Source organism: Balearica regulorum, chromosome 19, assembly GCF_011004875.1.
Source record: "Balearica regulorum gibbericeps isolate bBalReg1 chromosome 19, bBalReg1.pri, whole genome shotgun sequence".
Classification (NCBI taxonomy): Eukaryota; Metazoa; Chordata; class Aves; order Gruiformes; family Gruidae; genus Balearica; species Balearica regulorum.
In genome coordinates, this window is record NC_046202.1 from 12,590,341 (window position 1) to 12,607,292 (window position 16,952).

The 16,952-nt window shown below is 56.1% G+C and overlaps 1 protein-coding gene across 1 annotated transcript in view; it reads left to right on the forward strand.

Moving 5' to 3' along the window:
- The first annotated feature begins 355 nt into the window (after positions 1-355).
- Positions 356-16,952, forward strand: part of HIP1 (huntingtin interacting protein 1) — a 49,905-nt gene continuing 33,308 nt past the window's right edge. Inside the window, exon 1 of the mRNA XM_075771932.1 lies at positions 356-553. Coding sequence (XP_075628047.1) covers positions 437-553 — 117 coding nt within the window. The 5' untranslated portion in view covers positions 356-436. The remainder of the gene's footprint in view (positions 554-16,952) is intronic.

The window sequence follows — 16,952 nt, forward strand, 5'->3', positions numbered from 1 at the left end:
GCCGCGGAGGCCAATCATCACAGAGCATGGCACAGAGGCGTGACCACAGGGCTGAGGTGGGCGGTGCTAAGAGGGCGGTCGCTCAAGGCGGGACAGAGGGAGGGACTCTCGTGGAGGGGCGGGAGTTGGCCTTGAGTGGCGTCCGGCTGGACCAGTGAGCTTGGCTACGGTCACGTGAGCTGGCCGCCTGAGCCGGCTCGGGGCCGGCCTCCTCGGCGGCTCCTCCCGAGTGGCAGTGGGGACGACCAACGAGAGTGAAGGGGCGGGAGGAGGGCGGAGCCACCAGGGTGGAGGCGGTGCCGGCGGGGGCGTGCCCACGCGTGAGTGGCAGTTGGGTGGACCAATGGCGCGGGGTCCGGCTAGCGGCGGCGCCGAGCGGAGCTGTGGTGAGGGCGCGGCGCGGCGGGGCCGGAGCGGCGGCGGGCGCGGAGGGGCCATGGACCGGGTGAGCAGCTCCATGAAGCAGGTGTCCAACCCGCTGCCGAAGGTGCTGAGCCGGCGGGCGGTCGGCGGTGGCCTGGAGGCGGAGCGGGAGAGCTTCGAGCGTGCCCAGGTACGGGGCGGGGCCGCAGGGCGGGGCCGGCCCGGCGGGTGATGCCGACCGGTGTGGGGGTGCCGCCCGAGGGGGCGGGGCCGGCCGGGGGGCGGAGCCCGCCAGGTAGCCGGAGTTGGTTCCATTGGGTGGGGCGTGCCCTAGTGGGCGGGGCTATTTCAGGTGGGCGTGGCTTATTGGAGTGGGCGGGGCCATCCCAGGTGAGCCGGGGGGCGCGGGGCGTCCCGGGCAGCCGGGGCTGGCTCGAGTTGGCCAGTAGGGCGGTGTTGACACAACTGGGCGGAGCTTGTCCGGGTGGGCGGAGCTGGCCTGAGTGGGTGGGGCCGGCCAGGTGAGCTGGGTGGGCCCCACTGGGCGGGGATGCCCCAGGTAGGTGGGGCTGGCCTGAGTGGGTGGGGCTGTCCCGGTGGGCGGAGCCAGCCCAGCCCCGCCCAGCCAGGCGGGGGGGGGGTCGCCATGGCCCCGGGCCAGGCTGGGCCTTTCCCCTGCGGGGCTGAGGGGGACCGGTGGCACCTGGGCAGTCTGGGCCCAGCAGCGTGCTGCTCAGCCTGGCGCCTCCGCCAGCGGCCTCCCCGGCTGGGGGGAGCGAGGGGCTCAGCCCTGACCTCGGCTGCACGGCAGGGGGGGCTGTGTACCAGCTGGGGGGTCGTTACTGGCTGGGGGGCACTTACCAGCCAGCCTGGGTCTGGAGCTGGGCGTTGTGCCCAGGCCCGTGCCCTCTCCACCCTGGGCTCCATCTTGCGTGCTCTCCTCAGAGCAGCCCTCCACACAGGAGAGCCTCTGCCCGGCTGGCCGGAGGGGACGCAGTGCGGCTCTGTGGGGAGTGGGGTTGGTCACCCCGTTGGCTCTCGCTCCCCAGAGACCTCCCGTGCCGCTCGGGGACACCTGGCGTGGGCAGGGCACAGGACAGGGACTGTCCCTGGGGGTGGCTCTCAGGAAGAGGCCCCATCATGTTCCAATGGACGTCGTCTGCTCACCGGCAGCATCCCGAATGTCTGGGTGGGGGCTTTCTGCCCTTCGCCTGTGTCTGACACGATGATTCAATGTCCAGTGGCGGTGGAGCAGCAGGGGTGTGCGGGTGCTTTTGGGGAAAAGACGGCGATTTGGGGGAAGGGCGTGCTTGGAAGCAGCGGGGAGATGCCTGGACAAGCCATGGGGAGGAGGGAATGTGACGGCGGCGGGAGGAGCTGGGGACAGCTCGCCCCTGGTCTGTGTCGAGGGATGGAACGTAAAGGTGAAGCGGTGCCATCCTGACCCGCTGTGGGAGAGGAAGGGAAGCCGAGGCAGGAGAGGACTGGAGGTGGTGGCTGGCAGGATCGGCCACTCTGGGAGCGGTGCAGGGGGGAGCAGGACCTGGATGAGACCAGGGTCCAGCCAGGACCCGCACCACATGGGAGCGGCACACGTGTGATGGCTTAGTAATGGAAATAGAGACCGAGGATCAGCTCTGAACTAAGAAACATCAGAAAGAGAAACATCAGGATTTAAGGTTGGATGCGAGATTATGCACAGGGAGTCTTCTTACCTTCCTTGCTCAAGTTACCTCAAAAATCAATTATTTATAGCACTGAAGGTGGAACTGGGACTAGTTTGCACGTGCAAGTGCCTGCCCATTCCCATGTGTCAGAAAACAACCCCGTGGGTCCCTGCGTGGGTCCCCCAGGAAGGGGGTGGCGGGCTTGGCCAGCACCAGCGCCGGCAGCACCACAAGCCCTTGCACTGCCTGCCACAGCCGTGTGAGATGGACTTGATCTACCCTGTCCGATTGACAGACAAATGACACAACAAAAAATATGTTTTTAGGAGCTCAGTCCCTGCCTGGCTTTTCTTTCTTCTGCGTGTTCAGCTCTATGCAATTTCCTTTCTTTTGCTTTTTTCTTTACTCTTTTTTTTTTCAGCATTCTCTCTTTCTTTCCAGTTTAGGGAACTTGCCAAATCTGAGGATCTTCCACACGTTGGTCATCAACAGCTTGTATCAAACTTCTTCTTTCTGACTTTTTTTAATAGAAACTTAGTGGGTTTGGGGTTTTTTTGAGGGTTGTTTTTTAATGAAAGTGACTTTTCTTAAGAAAAATTTAATCTGTTAAATGGCTTTTAAAATGAAGATTTTACCTGCGTTTCTGCATGTACAGGCTCATTCCTTCCCCACCTCCAAACCTGCCTGTCTCCTGACAGCAGCGCACTCACCAGGAAGACTGTTCTGGGCTAGAAGAGCCCGTACAGACAGGTGGTGTGTCAAAATGGGCCTTTGGTGAGCCCAAATAACACCTGCTTGGGTTTGGCACCACCTGATTTATGTGGGCTGAGACTCAGTTTGGAAAACCAAGAGCACCCTACGAAGCTCTGGTGGTGGTGGGACGTTCTGGTGGTTGGATGCTTTTGTGGTGGGACATTTTGGTGGTGGGACACTCGCAAGGTGATGGGAAACTCTGGTGGTGGGATATTTTCATGGTGGTCATCATGTTGCATAACGGCTGTGCCCTGACAACATCCATCTATTGGCTTGGGGACAAAGGGGAATAAATTTCGTAGTGGCCTCTTTTCTGCTCCCGTGGCTAGTCATGCGTCTCGCTTTTCCTGGTGATGCAAATGTGAGAAACCTGAGGATGTGCTGAGACATGGCGTCCCTGCTGTTGTGCTGCCGCGTGTGTCCTTGCTGCCTGCTGGGCAAGGGCTGCTCGGTGAGAACTGCGGCGATCGGGCCGTCTGCTTCGGACACGTGCCCAGGGGCTCCCTTCTTCTTTTGCTGTCAGTGCTGATAGTTTTCACGGGAAGCGGAGGAAGAGGGATGCCAAATGCTGCAGTTCTGCTGTCCTGCAGATGCACGGCCATGCGGGGTGCATCACTGCCGTGGAGGGGACGAGTGTTGCAACAACTGTCTCCCTTTTGCTGGTGTTTCACTTGCTGTCATTTACTGCTGCTCATCGCCTCAACCTTGGTAGAATAAATCTTTGGACAGAGCAAACTGTCCAAGGGAGGAGAAAATCCACCAAAAGTGAAAATTCTGCCATATGAGAGAAATGTTTGTATTTTGCGTGGTATCTGAGTCTGACGTTTGCAAGTTCTCCTGGTTGTATTGAGGAGCATGTCCTGGTGTCGGAGCTCTGCAGGGAAGGTCTGAAGACCTCCTCATTTAGGTTGGTGCATTGGGACCTTCCCTCCTTGTGTCTTCCTCCTCTTCTTCTTGCTGCAGTTGTCCCCAGCAGACATCCTTGTGCCATGATGGTGCCGAGCAGCGTATTTCGTTCTCTGCTGACTTGCTTGGCTGGTTTGGCAAAGACCAAGATGTTCAGCGGTTGGAAAAGCCAAGATCTTGAGGGTGAAAACGGAGTCAGAAGGACACAGGACTTCTGTGGGGCACGGAGGATGCACAGCGGGGTGAAATGCCAGGCTGTGCTTCTGCTTCACTTGTGTTCTGGACCGCCATGGGGAGTTTCCCTTCGCTCCCAGCGGAGACACGGCCAGCGAGGCCAGGCGCTGCTCGGCATCAGTGCAGGCAGAATTGCAGACTCGCGGAGGCGGTGCATGGCATCCGCAGGCACCAGCTGGCCCTGGGAAAGCTGAAGGTGTGGGAAGGTCTCCTTCCTGACCCAGCGTGATTCTGCTCAGCTGCTCCTGCACAGGCCCCTTCCCTCTTTCAGGAAACCAAACACTGGAGAGGGGCAAACGTGCTCAGACAGTGAAGACGAGGGAAGTGTCCTTGGAGTCTCAGCAGGATGTGTGCTGAGCTCCCGTCCTTGTTCCTGCCCCCGTGGCTTCTGGGCGGAAGGAAAGCAGTATTGCTTGTGATTGCGTGTTGTCTTCTGGGCTGCAAAGATGACAACATAACTCTGCTGTGTTTCCCCCTGTCCTGAGTGTTGCTCCGACATCCTGGCCATGCTTCCTCGTGAGCGTGGGCTGCCTGGCCCAGAGGCAGTGCTGGGTCCTGGCGATGAGGACATCCATGCAGCACCGGTGGAGGTGGTCCGTGGCTTGTGGAGGGGGGCAGAAGTTTCGTGCTTGCCCCCAGAGCTCATGTCTGCTGGGGCTTTGTGCCAGGAGATGTGGTGCAGCTTGGCACCAAGATTACATGCCCATTGGGGTCCCTCTGCGCTTCTCCACAGGGATTAATCCCAAGGGAGACCTGTCCTGATAGTGCTGAGTATTGGGAGAAGATGAGTCTTTACAATTCCTCCAAAAATTTAAAAAACTTGCACTTTATCTTCTTTGACTGCATTTTTTTCCTGAGAAAGTCACCAAGTAGCAAAGAGAAATGCGGACCGCTTGGGTTGCCCATGGCCACCACCTTCTCTTGCACGTTTGCATGCTGGGTCCTGGGTCCTAGGACTGTGTTGCTGCTGGACCAGCAATAAAAGCAATTTCTGAATCAGAAATTACCCTGGAAAGACCCATTTGCAGCAGAAGATGATTGCTGAGCTGTCTGCATCATTGCTCCTATCGTAAGAGGTCCCGACGTGGTGCAGCGGGATGTCAAACCTTGCAGCTGGGGGCTTCCCGCTGGGGAGGTGCAGCATGTTCCTGGCAGGGAAATGCAGCACGCTGAACGCAGCTGATGCCACATCTCCTCAGAAAGGTTTTGAAGGTCCCGAGCACCCGTGAGCCATCCCACCACCGCTTCACAGGGGCTGGAAAGCTGGTTTCTTTCCTGCTCAGCTGCTGGAGGAGCCCTCTCAAAACCCAGGCAGGTAGAGACCATGCAGAAGAAGGAGAAAAACCTATCTGGCACAAAGCGAAGTCAAATGGAATGGGCTTTTTCTTTTTCCTCCCCCAATGTTGGTTAGTAAATTCTTTTGATGTAGGAATCAAAATTTTTCACAGCCAAATGCAGGTTGAAAGCAGCTTTGTGGCCATCCCGGTCCCTGCGGCGGGCTGCGCCACCTTCGGGCACCGTTGCAGCCCGACTGCTGCTATTAATGCAATTAATCCCTTTCCCCCATCATTTACATAATTGGGAATATGGCACCGTATCTCCCATCCGCAGCAGCCCCGTTGGTTTCAGACCAGACCCGGCTTGGTACGACTCACAGTCGCGGAGGAAATACCATTTTACTACTGAAAAAAAACAATTTTTGTGGTTCGGATGCTGCAGCCGCCGGCAGCTTTGCCAAGAACTTCGGTTCTTACACAGGAAATGAGGCTCCTTTCAAAGCACCAGAGTGGGGCTATATATATAGCCTCTCTGAAAAGATATTTAAAGAAACATATTGACACTAGCAAGAACAGGAAAAAATAGCTCCTGGCTGCGGGGAGCGAGGGCTAAAGGCAGCTGAGCCTATCCTGGGGGAGTAGGTGATACAGGGGATTAATTCACGGCTCTTTCATCTCCAGGAAAATGAGCTCTTGTGCTTTGTGCTGCGTGAACCCCCATGCTTTCGGTCTCCTGTCTTTTAATCGGAATTAGAGGTGCTTGGGATTGAATACAGCTTCAGCAGTGAAGAAATGAGTCATCTCTTTTCAGCGAGTCCCTCTCAGAAACTTATTTCCATCCCCAGGGAAAGAAAATAGTTTTTCTTTTACCAGATTAGGGGCTGCTTTTCTCTTTAGTGCAATCTGGGATGGAAAGGTTTGGGTTTTTTTTAAATATATGCAGAAATAACTGATTTTTTTAATGTAGTGACAGACTCCAGAGGCAGCCGAGCCTCAGGAGAATAAACAGGTTTGGTGCTGGAAATGGGGGATATCTGCCACCGAGTGCAGGGGGCTGCTCCAGACAGGGACACGATGTTTTTGGACCGCCAAGTGACAAAGGGAGACCTTGCTGCAAATCACGCCGGGGCTGAGCGGGAAGGCAGGGATGCCAAGGGCTGGGGGACATTGCTGCCCCCAAAAGTGTTTGCCCTCGCTCCGCACATGCTGCCCTGATGGTTACAGGAGGCTCTTTAAAAGCTGATCTTAAAATACAGATCAGCATGAACGATGTGAGCCGGGGTGGTTGTCATTGAGTGGCTCTGCAGTTAGGAGAGGGCTCCCCGCTGAGGGTCCTGCGCGGGGGGTTTTGCTCTCTGAACTTCAGCTGGGGAGAAGCAGCCAGACAGGCGGATTGTTTTTACCAAATTCCCTGTCGAGGACTCTGGACTGAGTGTGGTCCCATCCGCCAGCACCAGCAGTGACCCTTGAGCCCAGGGAAAATCGTGGGGAAGGGCAGGTGGGAAGCGGGTGCCTGTCACGAGGAGGGGGTGGCTCGTCCCAGCTTTGCTCTTCCAGGGGAGGAAACCTCTGGACAGACCAAAGTGAAGGGGCTGAAGCTGCAGGAGGGACAATTTTGGTTGAAGATTGAGAAACCGAGGATGGGGAGAAGGTGCCCGTTGCAGCACCCAGCACATCACCCCATGGATGTGACGCAGGGCCAGGCTGAGCATCGCCTGCTCCGGCACCGTCTGGCACATGGGCACTGAGGCACGAGCCCTGGCACCCAAATGCTGCACCCGTGCTCATCCCATCACCCACCTCTGGCTGTGTAACTCATTCACTGTTGTGGCGGGCAGACTAAAACGGCTGCCCCAGCCTTCCACAGATCCAGAGCTCGACAGACGCTCGGGTCCTGGGGCACGAGTATTTCTGAGCTGGAAAATGGGATGTATTTGTAACTGAAACCAGGAGCAGGAGCCAGTGGCTGGAGTCAGAGGTTGCCACATCTTTGCAGACTTGTTCTTATGCAAACCTGACACTTAAAAAAATTCTTTTTTATTAAAAATGTATTTTTTAAGGAATAATATTGATAAATATGTTTAAAAAGCATAATCAGCACAAAGGAAGCAATGCTGGGAGGGTGGTGAGGACTGCCCCAGGGATGCCCCGGTGCAGGCAGGAGAAGAAGCTTTGTGGGCAGCCCCATGGCTCAGCCCTGGTGGGCTGGGTGCTGGCGCAGGGTGCGGAGAATTGACATAAAACCTAAAGGGATTCAGTCCCTCTCCACTGTCCCGCAAGGGTGAGCCATGCTGGGACAGTGGGGGTATGGGGCCAGCAACCAGGGGGTCCCACAGCAGCTCAAGGGCAGGAAGGGCTGGATCCTGGCCCTAATCTCTGCCACCAGCTTGGCTGATTTCTGTTGCACCGTCACCAAATAAGAAAACTTCCTGGGGACAGACTGTTCCCCGGGTGACAGCAGAAACCAGCAGCGCAGCCGGTATTTTAGCCCGGATGTGCGAGTCCCAGCCCACGGCTGGACTAATTATACATTGTGTGCTGTTCCGGGCTAATCATGGGGGAAGGTAAATGATCCCTGGTCTAGATGCAAAAGGCGAAGTTACTTGCTGAAAGGCGTATACAAACTTTAAATATTTTATCATGGACTCACGGAACAGTTTGGGCTGGAAGGGACCTTCAAAGATCATCCAGTCCAACCCCCCTGCCGTGGGCAGGGACATCTTCCCCCAGTCCAGGTTGCCCAAAGCCCCATCCACCCTGGCCTTGAACACTGCCAGGGAGCCAGGGGCAGCCACAGCTTCTCTGGGCAACCTGTGCCAGGGCCTCACCACCCTCATGGTACAACATTTCTTCCTTATCTCCAGCCTCATTCAGATTAAAACTGTGTCTTAGCACATGGAACTTCCTTTTGTAACCACTGAATTTTGGTTCCTTCTTTGGTGGGACGTTTCGGCAGCTTGACAAGTGTCACGCCAATGGAGAGCGCATGGTGTGGGTTGGTTGTGGTCGTGGTTGGTGTTGTACCATGAGGACAGGCTTAGCCTTGTGTCTGCTGCAGTGTATAGTCCTGGCCATGACTTCCAACATCTTCAGTCCAGCAGAGATGCTCCCAGATGGTCCCAGTTCCCACCACAGGCTTTCAGGTGGGTATATCCATCAGCTGTTTCTTGGTGTCCGTGCCCTCCCACGGGGCTTGGCCTCGCTTGCTGATCCCTTCTTGCCCTGCCTTTCGTGGGCTGTGTGGCGGTTTGGTGCTCGGGCAGGTGGACACCATTGCATTCTCTGTTCCCACCAACGCAGAAAGCATCATCGCTGCGGCTGCAGAAGCTGTGTTACTGAGAAATCACGTAGCTCTAGAGCTTATTCAGCTTTATGCAGCTCATAGTGAGGTTACCAGGCTTTTTGCATGGCTCCGTCATGAAACTTGACTTGAGTTGCCCAGATCTGCCATCCTTTGAATCTTGAGGTGGAGAAGACTGTTTCTTGGCTGTTGAGCAAACTAACACAACTCTGTTAAGCGTTCTTGCAGATCAGATTGCTGAACCTGCGGTTACTTTATTCCAGGACTTTCATAATTTTACATGCTATGTTTACCTAGTCTGGCTGGTAGCCAGCTTGATGTGATTGCGATAAATCCCAATTTAACAGCACCAGCCTGTGCCCTTCCTGAGTGCGTCCTGGGTCCTGCTGTCCCAAATGCTGCATCAAAGGCTGTTGGCACCTGGGTTCCTGTTCCCTGGGGGTCCCCTGAGGTCCGGCGTTCACCGGCGTTCACCACCGTTCACCACTTTGCCATTCCCGCTGGGACGGTGCAGCCCCTCGGCCAGCACCGCTGTGCTGCAGGAGATGAGCCGGCAGGTGAGGCGCTGCTCCCACGCAGGGCACGTTCAGCATTTACCATGCAGAAAAGAGACAAGTTGCAGCAAACAAAGGGACCCTTTGGGAGAACAGGCTTCTCCTGCCAGGGCCGGGCTGGAGAATTGCTAGTTATTGTTACGTTTGTCTCTCTTACTCCGTGCGAGCAGCTCGGTGCTCTCTAGAGAGTGCATGGCATCGCTTTTTATTTTAATTAGCAGATGATGGCTGGAAAATAATGTTTTCCAGTCATTGTGTTCACATGGAAGTGAACAAGAATCCAGGGTTTCGTAAGCGCCAATGGTGTTGCAAGGTGCTCGTGCCAGAACATCACGGACACCCAGGAATTGTCCCTCCTCCTCCTGAAAGGCCAGAAAAGCGGTGATAGCACGAGTGCTGAGAGCTCACCTCACTGACCTAGTGATGCGTGTCCCGAGATATAGCTCCCTCCAGGCAGCGTTCCTCCAGGATCAGGCGTCTGGGCGCGGGAGGGCTCTGGCTATGCTTGCAAAGAGCAATTTGCATCTTCTGCACAAGCAAGATATGGCCCTCAGGTCCCCAGCCTGCTGCTGGTGAAGGTCACTGTTCATCCAGGTGTGGACTAAATGCAATCTCTGTGATCCACTGAATCAAGCACTGATCAGCACTTCTGCACCTTAATGGGCTTGGCAGCAGGTCACACTGGTGCTGGCCCTCGCTCTTGCTGGTCCACGGGCATTGTGGTTGTCCCTTTGCTCCTCAGCCACGGTTACTGCATGCACCAAGCGTGCCGCCTTCAGGTTGCTCCTTGTGGGCCACCCAGTTCAGCTCAGAACTGCTCACAACGAAAGTCCCACACCATCAATTAGTGCTGCGTGAAGATTTTCCAAGGTCTTAAGGCAGTGCTGAAGTGGAGGCAGCAGAAGACTTTGACCTCTTCTGTGTTGAAGAAGTCAACGTAGGCTGGGAATGGCTCCACCAGAAGAGATGACGACTTCTGCATTGAATACCAGTCCATGAGCTGGTGGAGACCTTGTGTTTTCCCAGACAGAAAGGTTTTGTGCACTTCACAAATGGGAATGAAATGTTCCGACAGAGTCAGCAAGGTTTGACTGTTTCTGTGGAGATAAATACTTGTCTGGAGAGGGCAAAGATACATATTTCTGAGTTTGCTGAATTTTATGGTCTCGTTCTGTTACCTGGAACTTGCATGGTCCATGCTGTCCTGCTGGGACATGAGGAACGGGTGTCAGGCAAGGTTTTTAACCCTTTTAGCAGCCTGCCTGGGGAGCAAGGAGCTGCGTTTCAGTGTGGCTCATCCCTCCCTGTGGTCCCGGGAACAGCTTTGTGCCCCAGCTCTGCTCACCGTGGTACCTGCCAGAGATGTCCACGGATGAACCTGTGCCTCCCCTCAAGCACAGTTTGTGTTGGGGTGACGGGAGGGGAGGTCACACACAGCACAGCATGAAGCTGGACCTTCACCCCTCCTCCTGGCACGGGAGAGGGGAAGGGCGGTGGGATGACTTGGAACATGGCACAGCCAATGTTCCAGAGGGTGGGATCCAGCGTGGAGTTTCCGCCGTGCCCCACAGCCCTCCCTCCTTGTGGGCACCTCAAAAGGTGACGTTAGCTGGGGAGTTGGGTTGAGCAAGACCATCTCCTGGCTTTGCTCCTCTCCTGGTGAGATGCTCTTGGCCTCAACGGGAGGACATGCTCCTCTCTTGTTTGTCTTCCCGGCTATTGCAGTCCCGCTCCAGCTCTTTTTATAGCTCGGAAAGAAGTGCCTTGAGTTTCTGAGTCGTCTGGGAGGCCAAGCACACAGGGAGGAGTTGCAGCTAGAAATAGGGCTGCTCTCTGCTTATGCATTCCAGTTTTATTATTTTTTTAGCTGAGATGTCCAAGTTTGAAGAGTCCCACTGCTGCAAGCACTGAGCTGGGAACCATGTCCTGCATTTTTTCCACTCAGATTGGGTCTTCTTTCTCCCTTGCACTATTCCCAGTTCTCTCACATCCTTGAGATGGCTTTCCCAGGGAACGAGGACTCTCACCCCTGCCTGTATTTTCCGTTACACCCAGATTTCACACCTCAGAGCAGCTGGTTTGGCAGAAGAGCTCCCTGTGTGCCAGCAGGGTTGGCCAAACCTGCAGAAATTAATGATGTTGGGGGGGGTGGATGAGCAATCAGGTATTTGCTAAAGCAGCTGGTTGGTGAGCAAAGAGCTCAGACAAAAAGTTCAGCAATTTCTGCTCACTGGGAGGGAAGCGAAGCTTTGTCTGCTGCACAGATGTGAAGAAACCGGAGCAAGGAGGAGAGGACAATTTATTTGACAAAACCTGTGGTTTTCAGCCCCTTAAAATCAGCTGGGATTTTTGGCTGCGGTGCAAAGCCAGAGCAGGGGCAGAGCTGCCCAGGGCTGGCACAGGCTCCCCGGGGCATCCCGGCGGGTCTGCTCCTCTCTCCCACGGGAGAAGGTATAATTAACTTTATCACCTGTAGACTTCGGCGTTAATCCCGTAATACTTGGATACCATTTTTGGGAATGCCATGGCTGCAGTCTCCCCCTCTGAGAGTTTTTATCACACGGGAACTGTTTTGGGTCCCTGCTGCCACTTGTCTGCTGGGCTCCGCAGTCCCTTGCATGTGCAAGCGTCGGTCGGTTCGCAGGGACAGGCTGACACGACACTGATGCCTGCTGGGAATGGGTCATACCTGAATCAATTCTTTCTTCTAATCAGCCATCCCGTGGAAATGGCAATTAGCCAGGCTGTCCTTGTTACATCATTTATAATTTTAACGCTTTTTCTTCCCTTTCCGCCACACTCACTAGCTCCAGGAGTAATTGCTCTCTAGTTACCCAGCTTCTCATCCCATCAGCAGGATTTTGCACATTGTGGAAATGCTAAGAACTGCTGATTCCTATCAGAGGATGAAGTCTGCCAGCTCCTTTCTTCTGATGATAAGCAAATTTTGGGTATCTGATCCCAGCACCTCCAAGGGACTGTTTCTTTCCAGCCTGCACAGAGCAGCAGTGTGTTTACCACTCACTGAAATAACCAGTGTCCTGTGAGCAGTGTGCATAGCCATGGCGAGAGCTTCTTATTCTCATCCTAGGTATTTCCATCTTTTCCAGCCCTAGACGGAAGAAGGACCGGTGCTCAGCTCCTTCCGCAACCGCCCCACGTAATGACTGCAGCACCGCGGCAGCGCTGCCCGGGTGGTCCCTGGGCGCTGCTGTACGTGGATGTCTGCTTCTCACCAGCATTTTTTCTCTGGTCCTGGTGTTTAGTTGCAGTATGTTCTTCTCCCAGGTAGCAGCATCGTGCAAATTCTCACCAAATTCTCACCATGAGGATTTCTGTTTCTCTGTGCCTCACCGGTGAGCACTTGGGTACGGCACGGAGGACTGGCCGTGACAGCTGGGCTGTGTTCAGGGCTCTCTAGGTTGTTTCTGATAATATCAGTCAGTAGATTTCTAGTATTTATCCAAAAATGTAAAAAAAAAAGTCCTGATTCCCCGAATGCTGTAGGAACGCAGAGGTTTTTCTCTGCAGAAGTGCTGGGTGCGGCTCCCACTGTCCTCGGGCTGGTGCCTTGCTCAGCCATCCATCCGCCCTCACCCAGACGAGTCTGATCCCCATGGCTTTTGTATCTGAGAGGCTGGCTGTCACCCGCCGGCTTTCACGGGAGCCCTCGCCCTCCGTCACGCCAGTCACACGGGAGCCCTCGCCCCGCGTCACGCCAGCCAGCCCTGGCCCCTTCCAGCAGAGCGTATCCCTGGCAGGAGGATACCCCGGGGCGGTGAGGACCACGGTCCCCTGTGCTGGGCTGGCCTGGCAGTGTCTGACAACTGCTGAATTGCCGAAAAAGAATGAAATTGGGTGTGTTTAAAGGGATGTTTGATTTTATGTACTTGGAAAACTTCAGGGCCTTGCTGCACCAGCGGGACCCCTTGTTGCCATCTCCGGGAGAGCGGGTTTGAGTTGCTGCACGTGGCTCGTTTGCTGATGTGAGTGCTGCATCACAGGTGGGGGTGACTGATAGTTTGGGAAGAGGTGCCTGCTTGCACTTCAGTTCCAGCTCGGCTGTCGATGTGTAGCCAGGAGCACCCATTTTGTCTCTCAGAGCCAATACCTCATCGTTTTGGAGTCCTGTGTGCCTCTCTGCCAGTGATGCACGCCCAGCGTTAGGTGGACAGGAGGCAGTTGGCAGTGGCAGCATCGTGCATGCTCTGGATGCTGTGATTTGCTTTTGAGAGCGGAGACTTCCCTCTCAGGTGATAACCCTCTGATTTCGTGAAACACCTCAGAGATCCTGGGGCTGCCCTTCCCTCTGCCCTGTTTAACTGTGGCAGGAGCACCCTCAGGGTGCAGAGCGCTGCGGCTGCCCTGCCTCCCTGTGCTGCTCCGCGCTGGGGCTGTGCTGCTGCCTGCAGCTGCAGTGTGCGGGCAGGGCGGCAGTGTGCAGGCAGGGCAGTGGTGTGCGGTCAGGGCAGTAAAGTGCAGGCAGGGTGGTGGTGTGCGGGCAGGGCGGCAGTATGCAGGCAGGGTGGTGGTGTGCGGGCAGGGCTGTGTCCAGGGCGCTCCTGCCCCTGCGGCCACAGGGCCAAGCACTGCATCCCCCTGGCTCCATCCCACTGTGGAGGATGCATCATCCCGCCCCTGGAGCTGGAGGAGGCAGGGAACGGGGTGGTGGGTGCAGCCCCCCCGAGCTGGCCCACATCCCTGTGGGATCACACGTGGGTGAGCCGTGGGGTGCCCGTGGGTCCCAGCATGGGGGCATCTCCTCCTGCTGCCAGAGAGGCTCCCGATGGAGCTGCCTCTCGTTCTCCGTGCCCAGCCCAAGCGCCTCTCACCCATTCCCCCCGTCCTGCCAGGAGGCACAGGCGTGTTTTCCACACCCACAGCTGGGTTTTACGCTCTCAGTTCCTCTCCCGCCGCAGTGCCGGGGCTAGCAGGAGTGGGACAGTGGGACAGAGCAACCCTTTCTTCTTGGGCTGGGTAGGCTGAAGGGCACGCTGGCACACGCTCCAGCCGGCAGTGTTTTGTTTTTGAAGAAGGAAAATGAGTAAAAACTAATATTTAGATCTCAGGAAGGGATTTCGCAGCCCTTTGCACGGAATCGTGCCTGCGGTTCCCCCGTTGGTAAGCGTCAGACAGGCAGCAATAACACATGAAACACAGTTTCCTTTATGCGCTAGGGCTTTTTCCACCTCAGGCTCCACCCTGCATCCCAGCGGAGATCCGTGCTCTGGCTCCGCGTCCTCCCCAGGCGCTTTCCACGCCCAGCGAGTGTGCGGTGTGCCCCGGCAAAGTCACGGAGCTCCTTGCCTGGAGCATCACCTGCGGTAGGTTGCATCCGCCGACACAGGAGAGCTGTCGAACATGAGGAGCGTGGCCCACTGGTACTTTTGAAAGAGTACCAAAACTCATGTACCAGGATGGCACTGGATTATTTTCCATTTATACATCCATCAGAGAACATCCCTTGTTCCTCCTCTGTCCCATCCTGCTCCTCTGCATGGGGAATGGACACCCCGTCGCTGGGCGCTGAGCTCTAGTTACAGCTGGCAGCACGTGGTGGGTCCCTGGGCACTGGGGAGGGCTGCCGGGAACCAGGGCTTGGGAACCGCAGTCGTGGCTTAACGAAGCCGGATGCTCGTTTCTGAAGTCCTGGGAGATCCCAGGGGGCCACACATGGAGCTCAGCCCTGCTCCGGTGCCAACAGCCCTCTGTCGCCTTTAGGCTTAGGTCCTGTGTCGTTATTAAATTAGTATTTATTAATTATAAAGGTCAAACTTTTCCAGTGGCAGAGATTTGGGCACCGGGAGCAAGCTCTCTCCTTGCTGGGGGAGAGGGGAGCAGGGTCACCCATGGGGTATCGTCCCAGCAGTGCTCACCCGCTGCATGCGGGGTATTAAAAATGACATGTCTCTCTCTCATTCGGGTATCGGTTCGTTTGCTCTGCTGTTTTCCCCCCAGACTGAGATGGGCACCTGGATCCCGTGGGGTCTGGTGGGAGGGAGACGAGTCCATTTGGAAAACGACAGGCAGCAAACCCACAGCTCTTCGTAGCCCACAGCGCGCTGGCACTTCTGGGAAGCGGGTCTCGGGGAGATGGGGAGATGGACGGAGGTGCCGGCAGCCGGGTTGGGGGGTGAGAGCTGGGAGGTGGCTTGCAATGCCAAAGAAAGTGGAAAAACCTCTGGGAGCACTCAGGAGGAGGCAGCGCCGCTGCAAGCCGGCGTCACTCGCTTTGCTCCGACCTCTCCCTGCGACCGCGCGGTGCTTAAATATACTCAGAGCTGGAAACTTTCCTGGGGCTGTAAATATGTTGCCTGTTTCCTATAAATACTTTTACTGCTGCCCGTTAGCTACAGGCAGGCTCAGTGTCTGCAGTTTGCAGACTGCACGCAGGGTCTGGCAGGGGTCTGGCAGCGTCTGGCGCGTGGGGTGGGGTCCGGCCGCAGGGAAAACATTTGCTGCAGCATTTCCCAGCCTGTTGCATGAGGCGGTTTCGTTTCAGACGAGTTTGTTCCTCGTTCATTACGTGGATGTGCCGAAGCTGTTAACGTTTAGGGCTTGTTGTGGGTGCTGAGGTGTGCGTACGCGTCGCAGATCTGCCAGGAGCATCTGCTCAGCCCCTTTCTCCCCGTCTTGTGGGTTTGTGGGGAAATAAAGCTCAGGAGAAGGTGTGACAAGGTCCTGGGCGGCGGGTGTGCAGGTCTTGGGTGGGCACTGAGCTGAAGCATTGCACAGGTGGCATTGCCACCAGGTCTGCGGGTCTCAATCCAAGGCACAAAACGCAGATAAATAAAATGATTCCTCTGATGGGGCAATTCAAGGGTCACCTCAGACAGAGGTTTGGAGACTACGAAGGGAGGGAGCTCTTTGGGAGAGGGACGAAGGCATCCGAGGGGAGATGCTGAAGGTAGTTTGGCATGGCTTCGTCTCTGGCCCCATGGGCACCAGCCATGCTCCACGTGAAGCCTCCAGCTCCCTATACGTGAAGCCTCCAGGGGAGAACTTAGGGGCTTCACAAGGAAACTGGTGGGAGCCATGTTTTATCAACCATCTCCTGAAGCATCAACGGCACTGATCTAGATACAGAGGGGCTGCAGAACGGAGCAGTGTGGACAAAACTGGGGGCCATTGGTGAGTATTCATCCCCATAGACCTCTGGGGCTTGCAGGAAGGGGGGGTGACAGAGGAGCTCTGGGTGCCGGCAGCCCAGGGAGCAGACGTGGGAGCAGTGAGCCCAGGGCTGGCGGTTCGGTAGCGCAGTGGTGACCTTTGCTAACCGTTTCCTCCTTCTGGGCGTTTTGCGTATCTCGGTGGTGTTGGCGTTAGGCTTACAAGAAGGAAGTGGCTAACTACAGTGGTGCTTTGTGTGTGCGTAAAAGAAGATCGAGCCTCGGCTGGAGTCGAGAAGGGTTTCCAGATAACCTGCAGGTGTGGATGGGGCTGCAGAGGACACAGAAGAGATCTGCGAGTGATGAGGTCATGTACATACTAGCCGAGGTTAAGCGTGCAGGTTTACATCCCACTGCCACACTTCCCTTACACACAGTTGTTATTGTGGCTGCTGAAGGCTGTCCTTTTGGATGGGGGACCTCAGGTGGTGCCTTCCCCATCCGTCTTCGGATCACGGACTCACAGAGTGGTTTGGGTTGCAAGGGACCTTCAAAGATCATCCGGTCCAACCCCCCTGCCGTGGGCAGGGACATCTTCCCCCAGCCCAGGTTGCCCAAAGCCCCATCCAACCTGGCCTTGACCACTGCCAGGGAGCCAGGGGCAGCCACAGCTTCTCTGGGCAACCTGTGCCAGGGCCTCACCCCCCTCATGGTACAACATTTCTTCCCCATGTCCAACCTAACCCCAGCCTCGTTCGGTTTAAAACCGTTGCCTTGTGCTGGGGCCC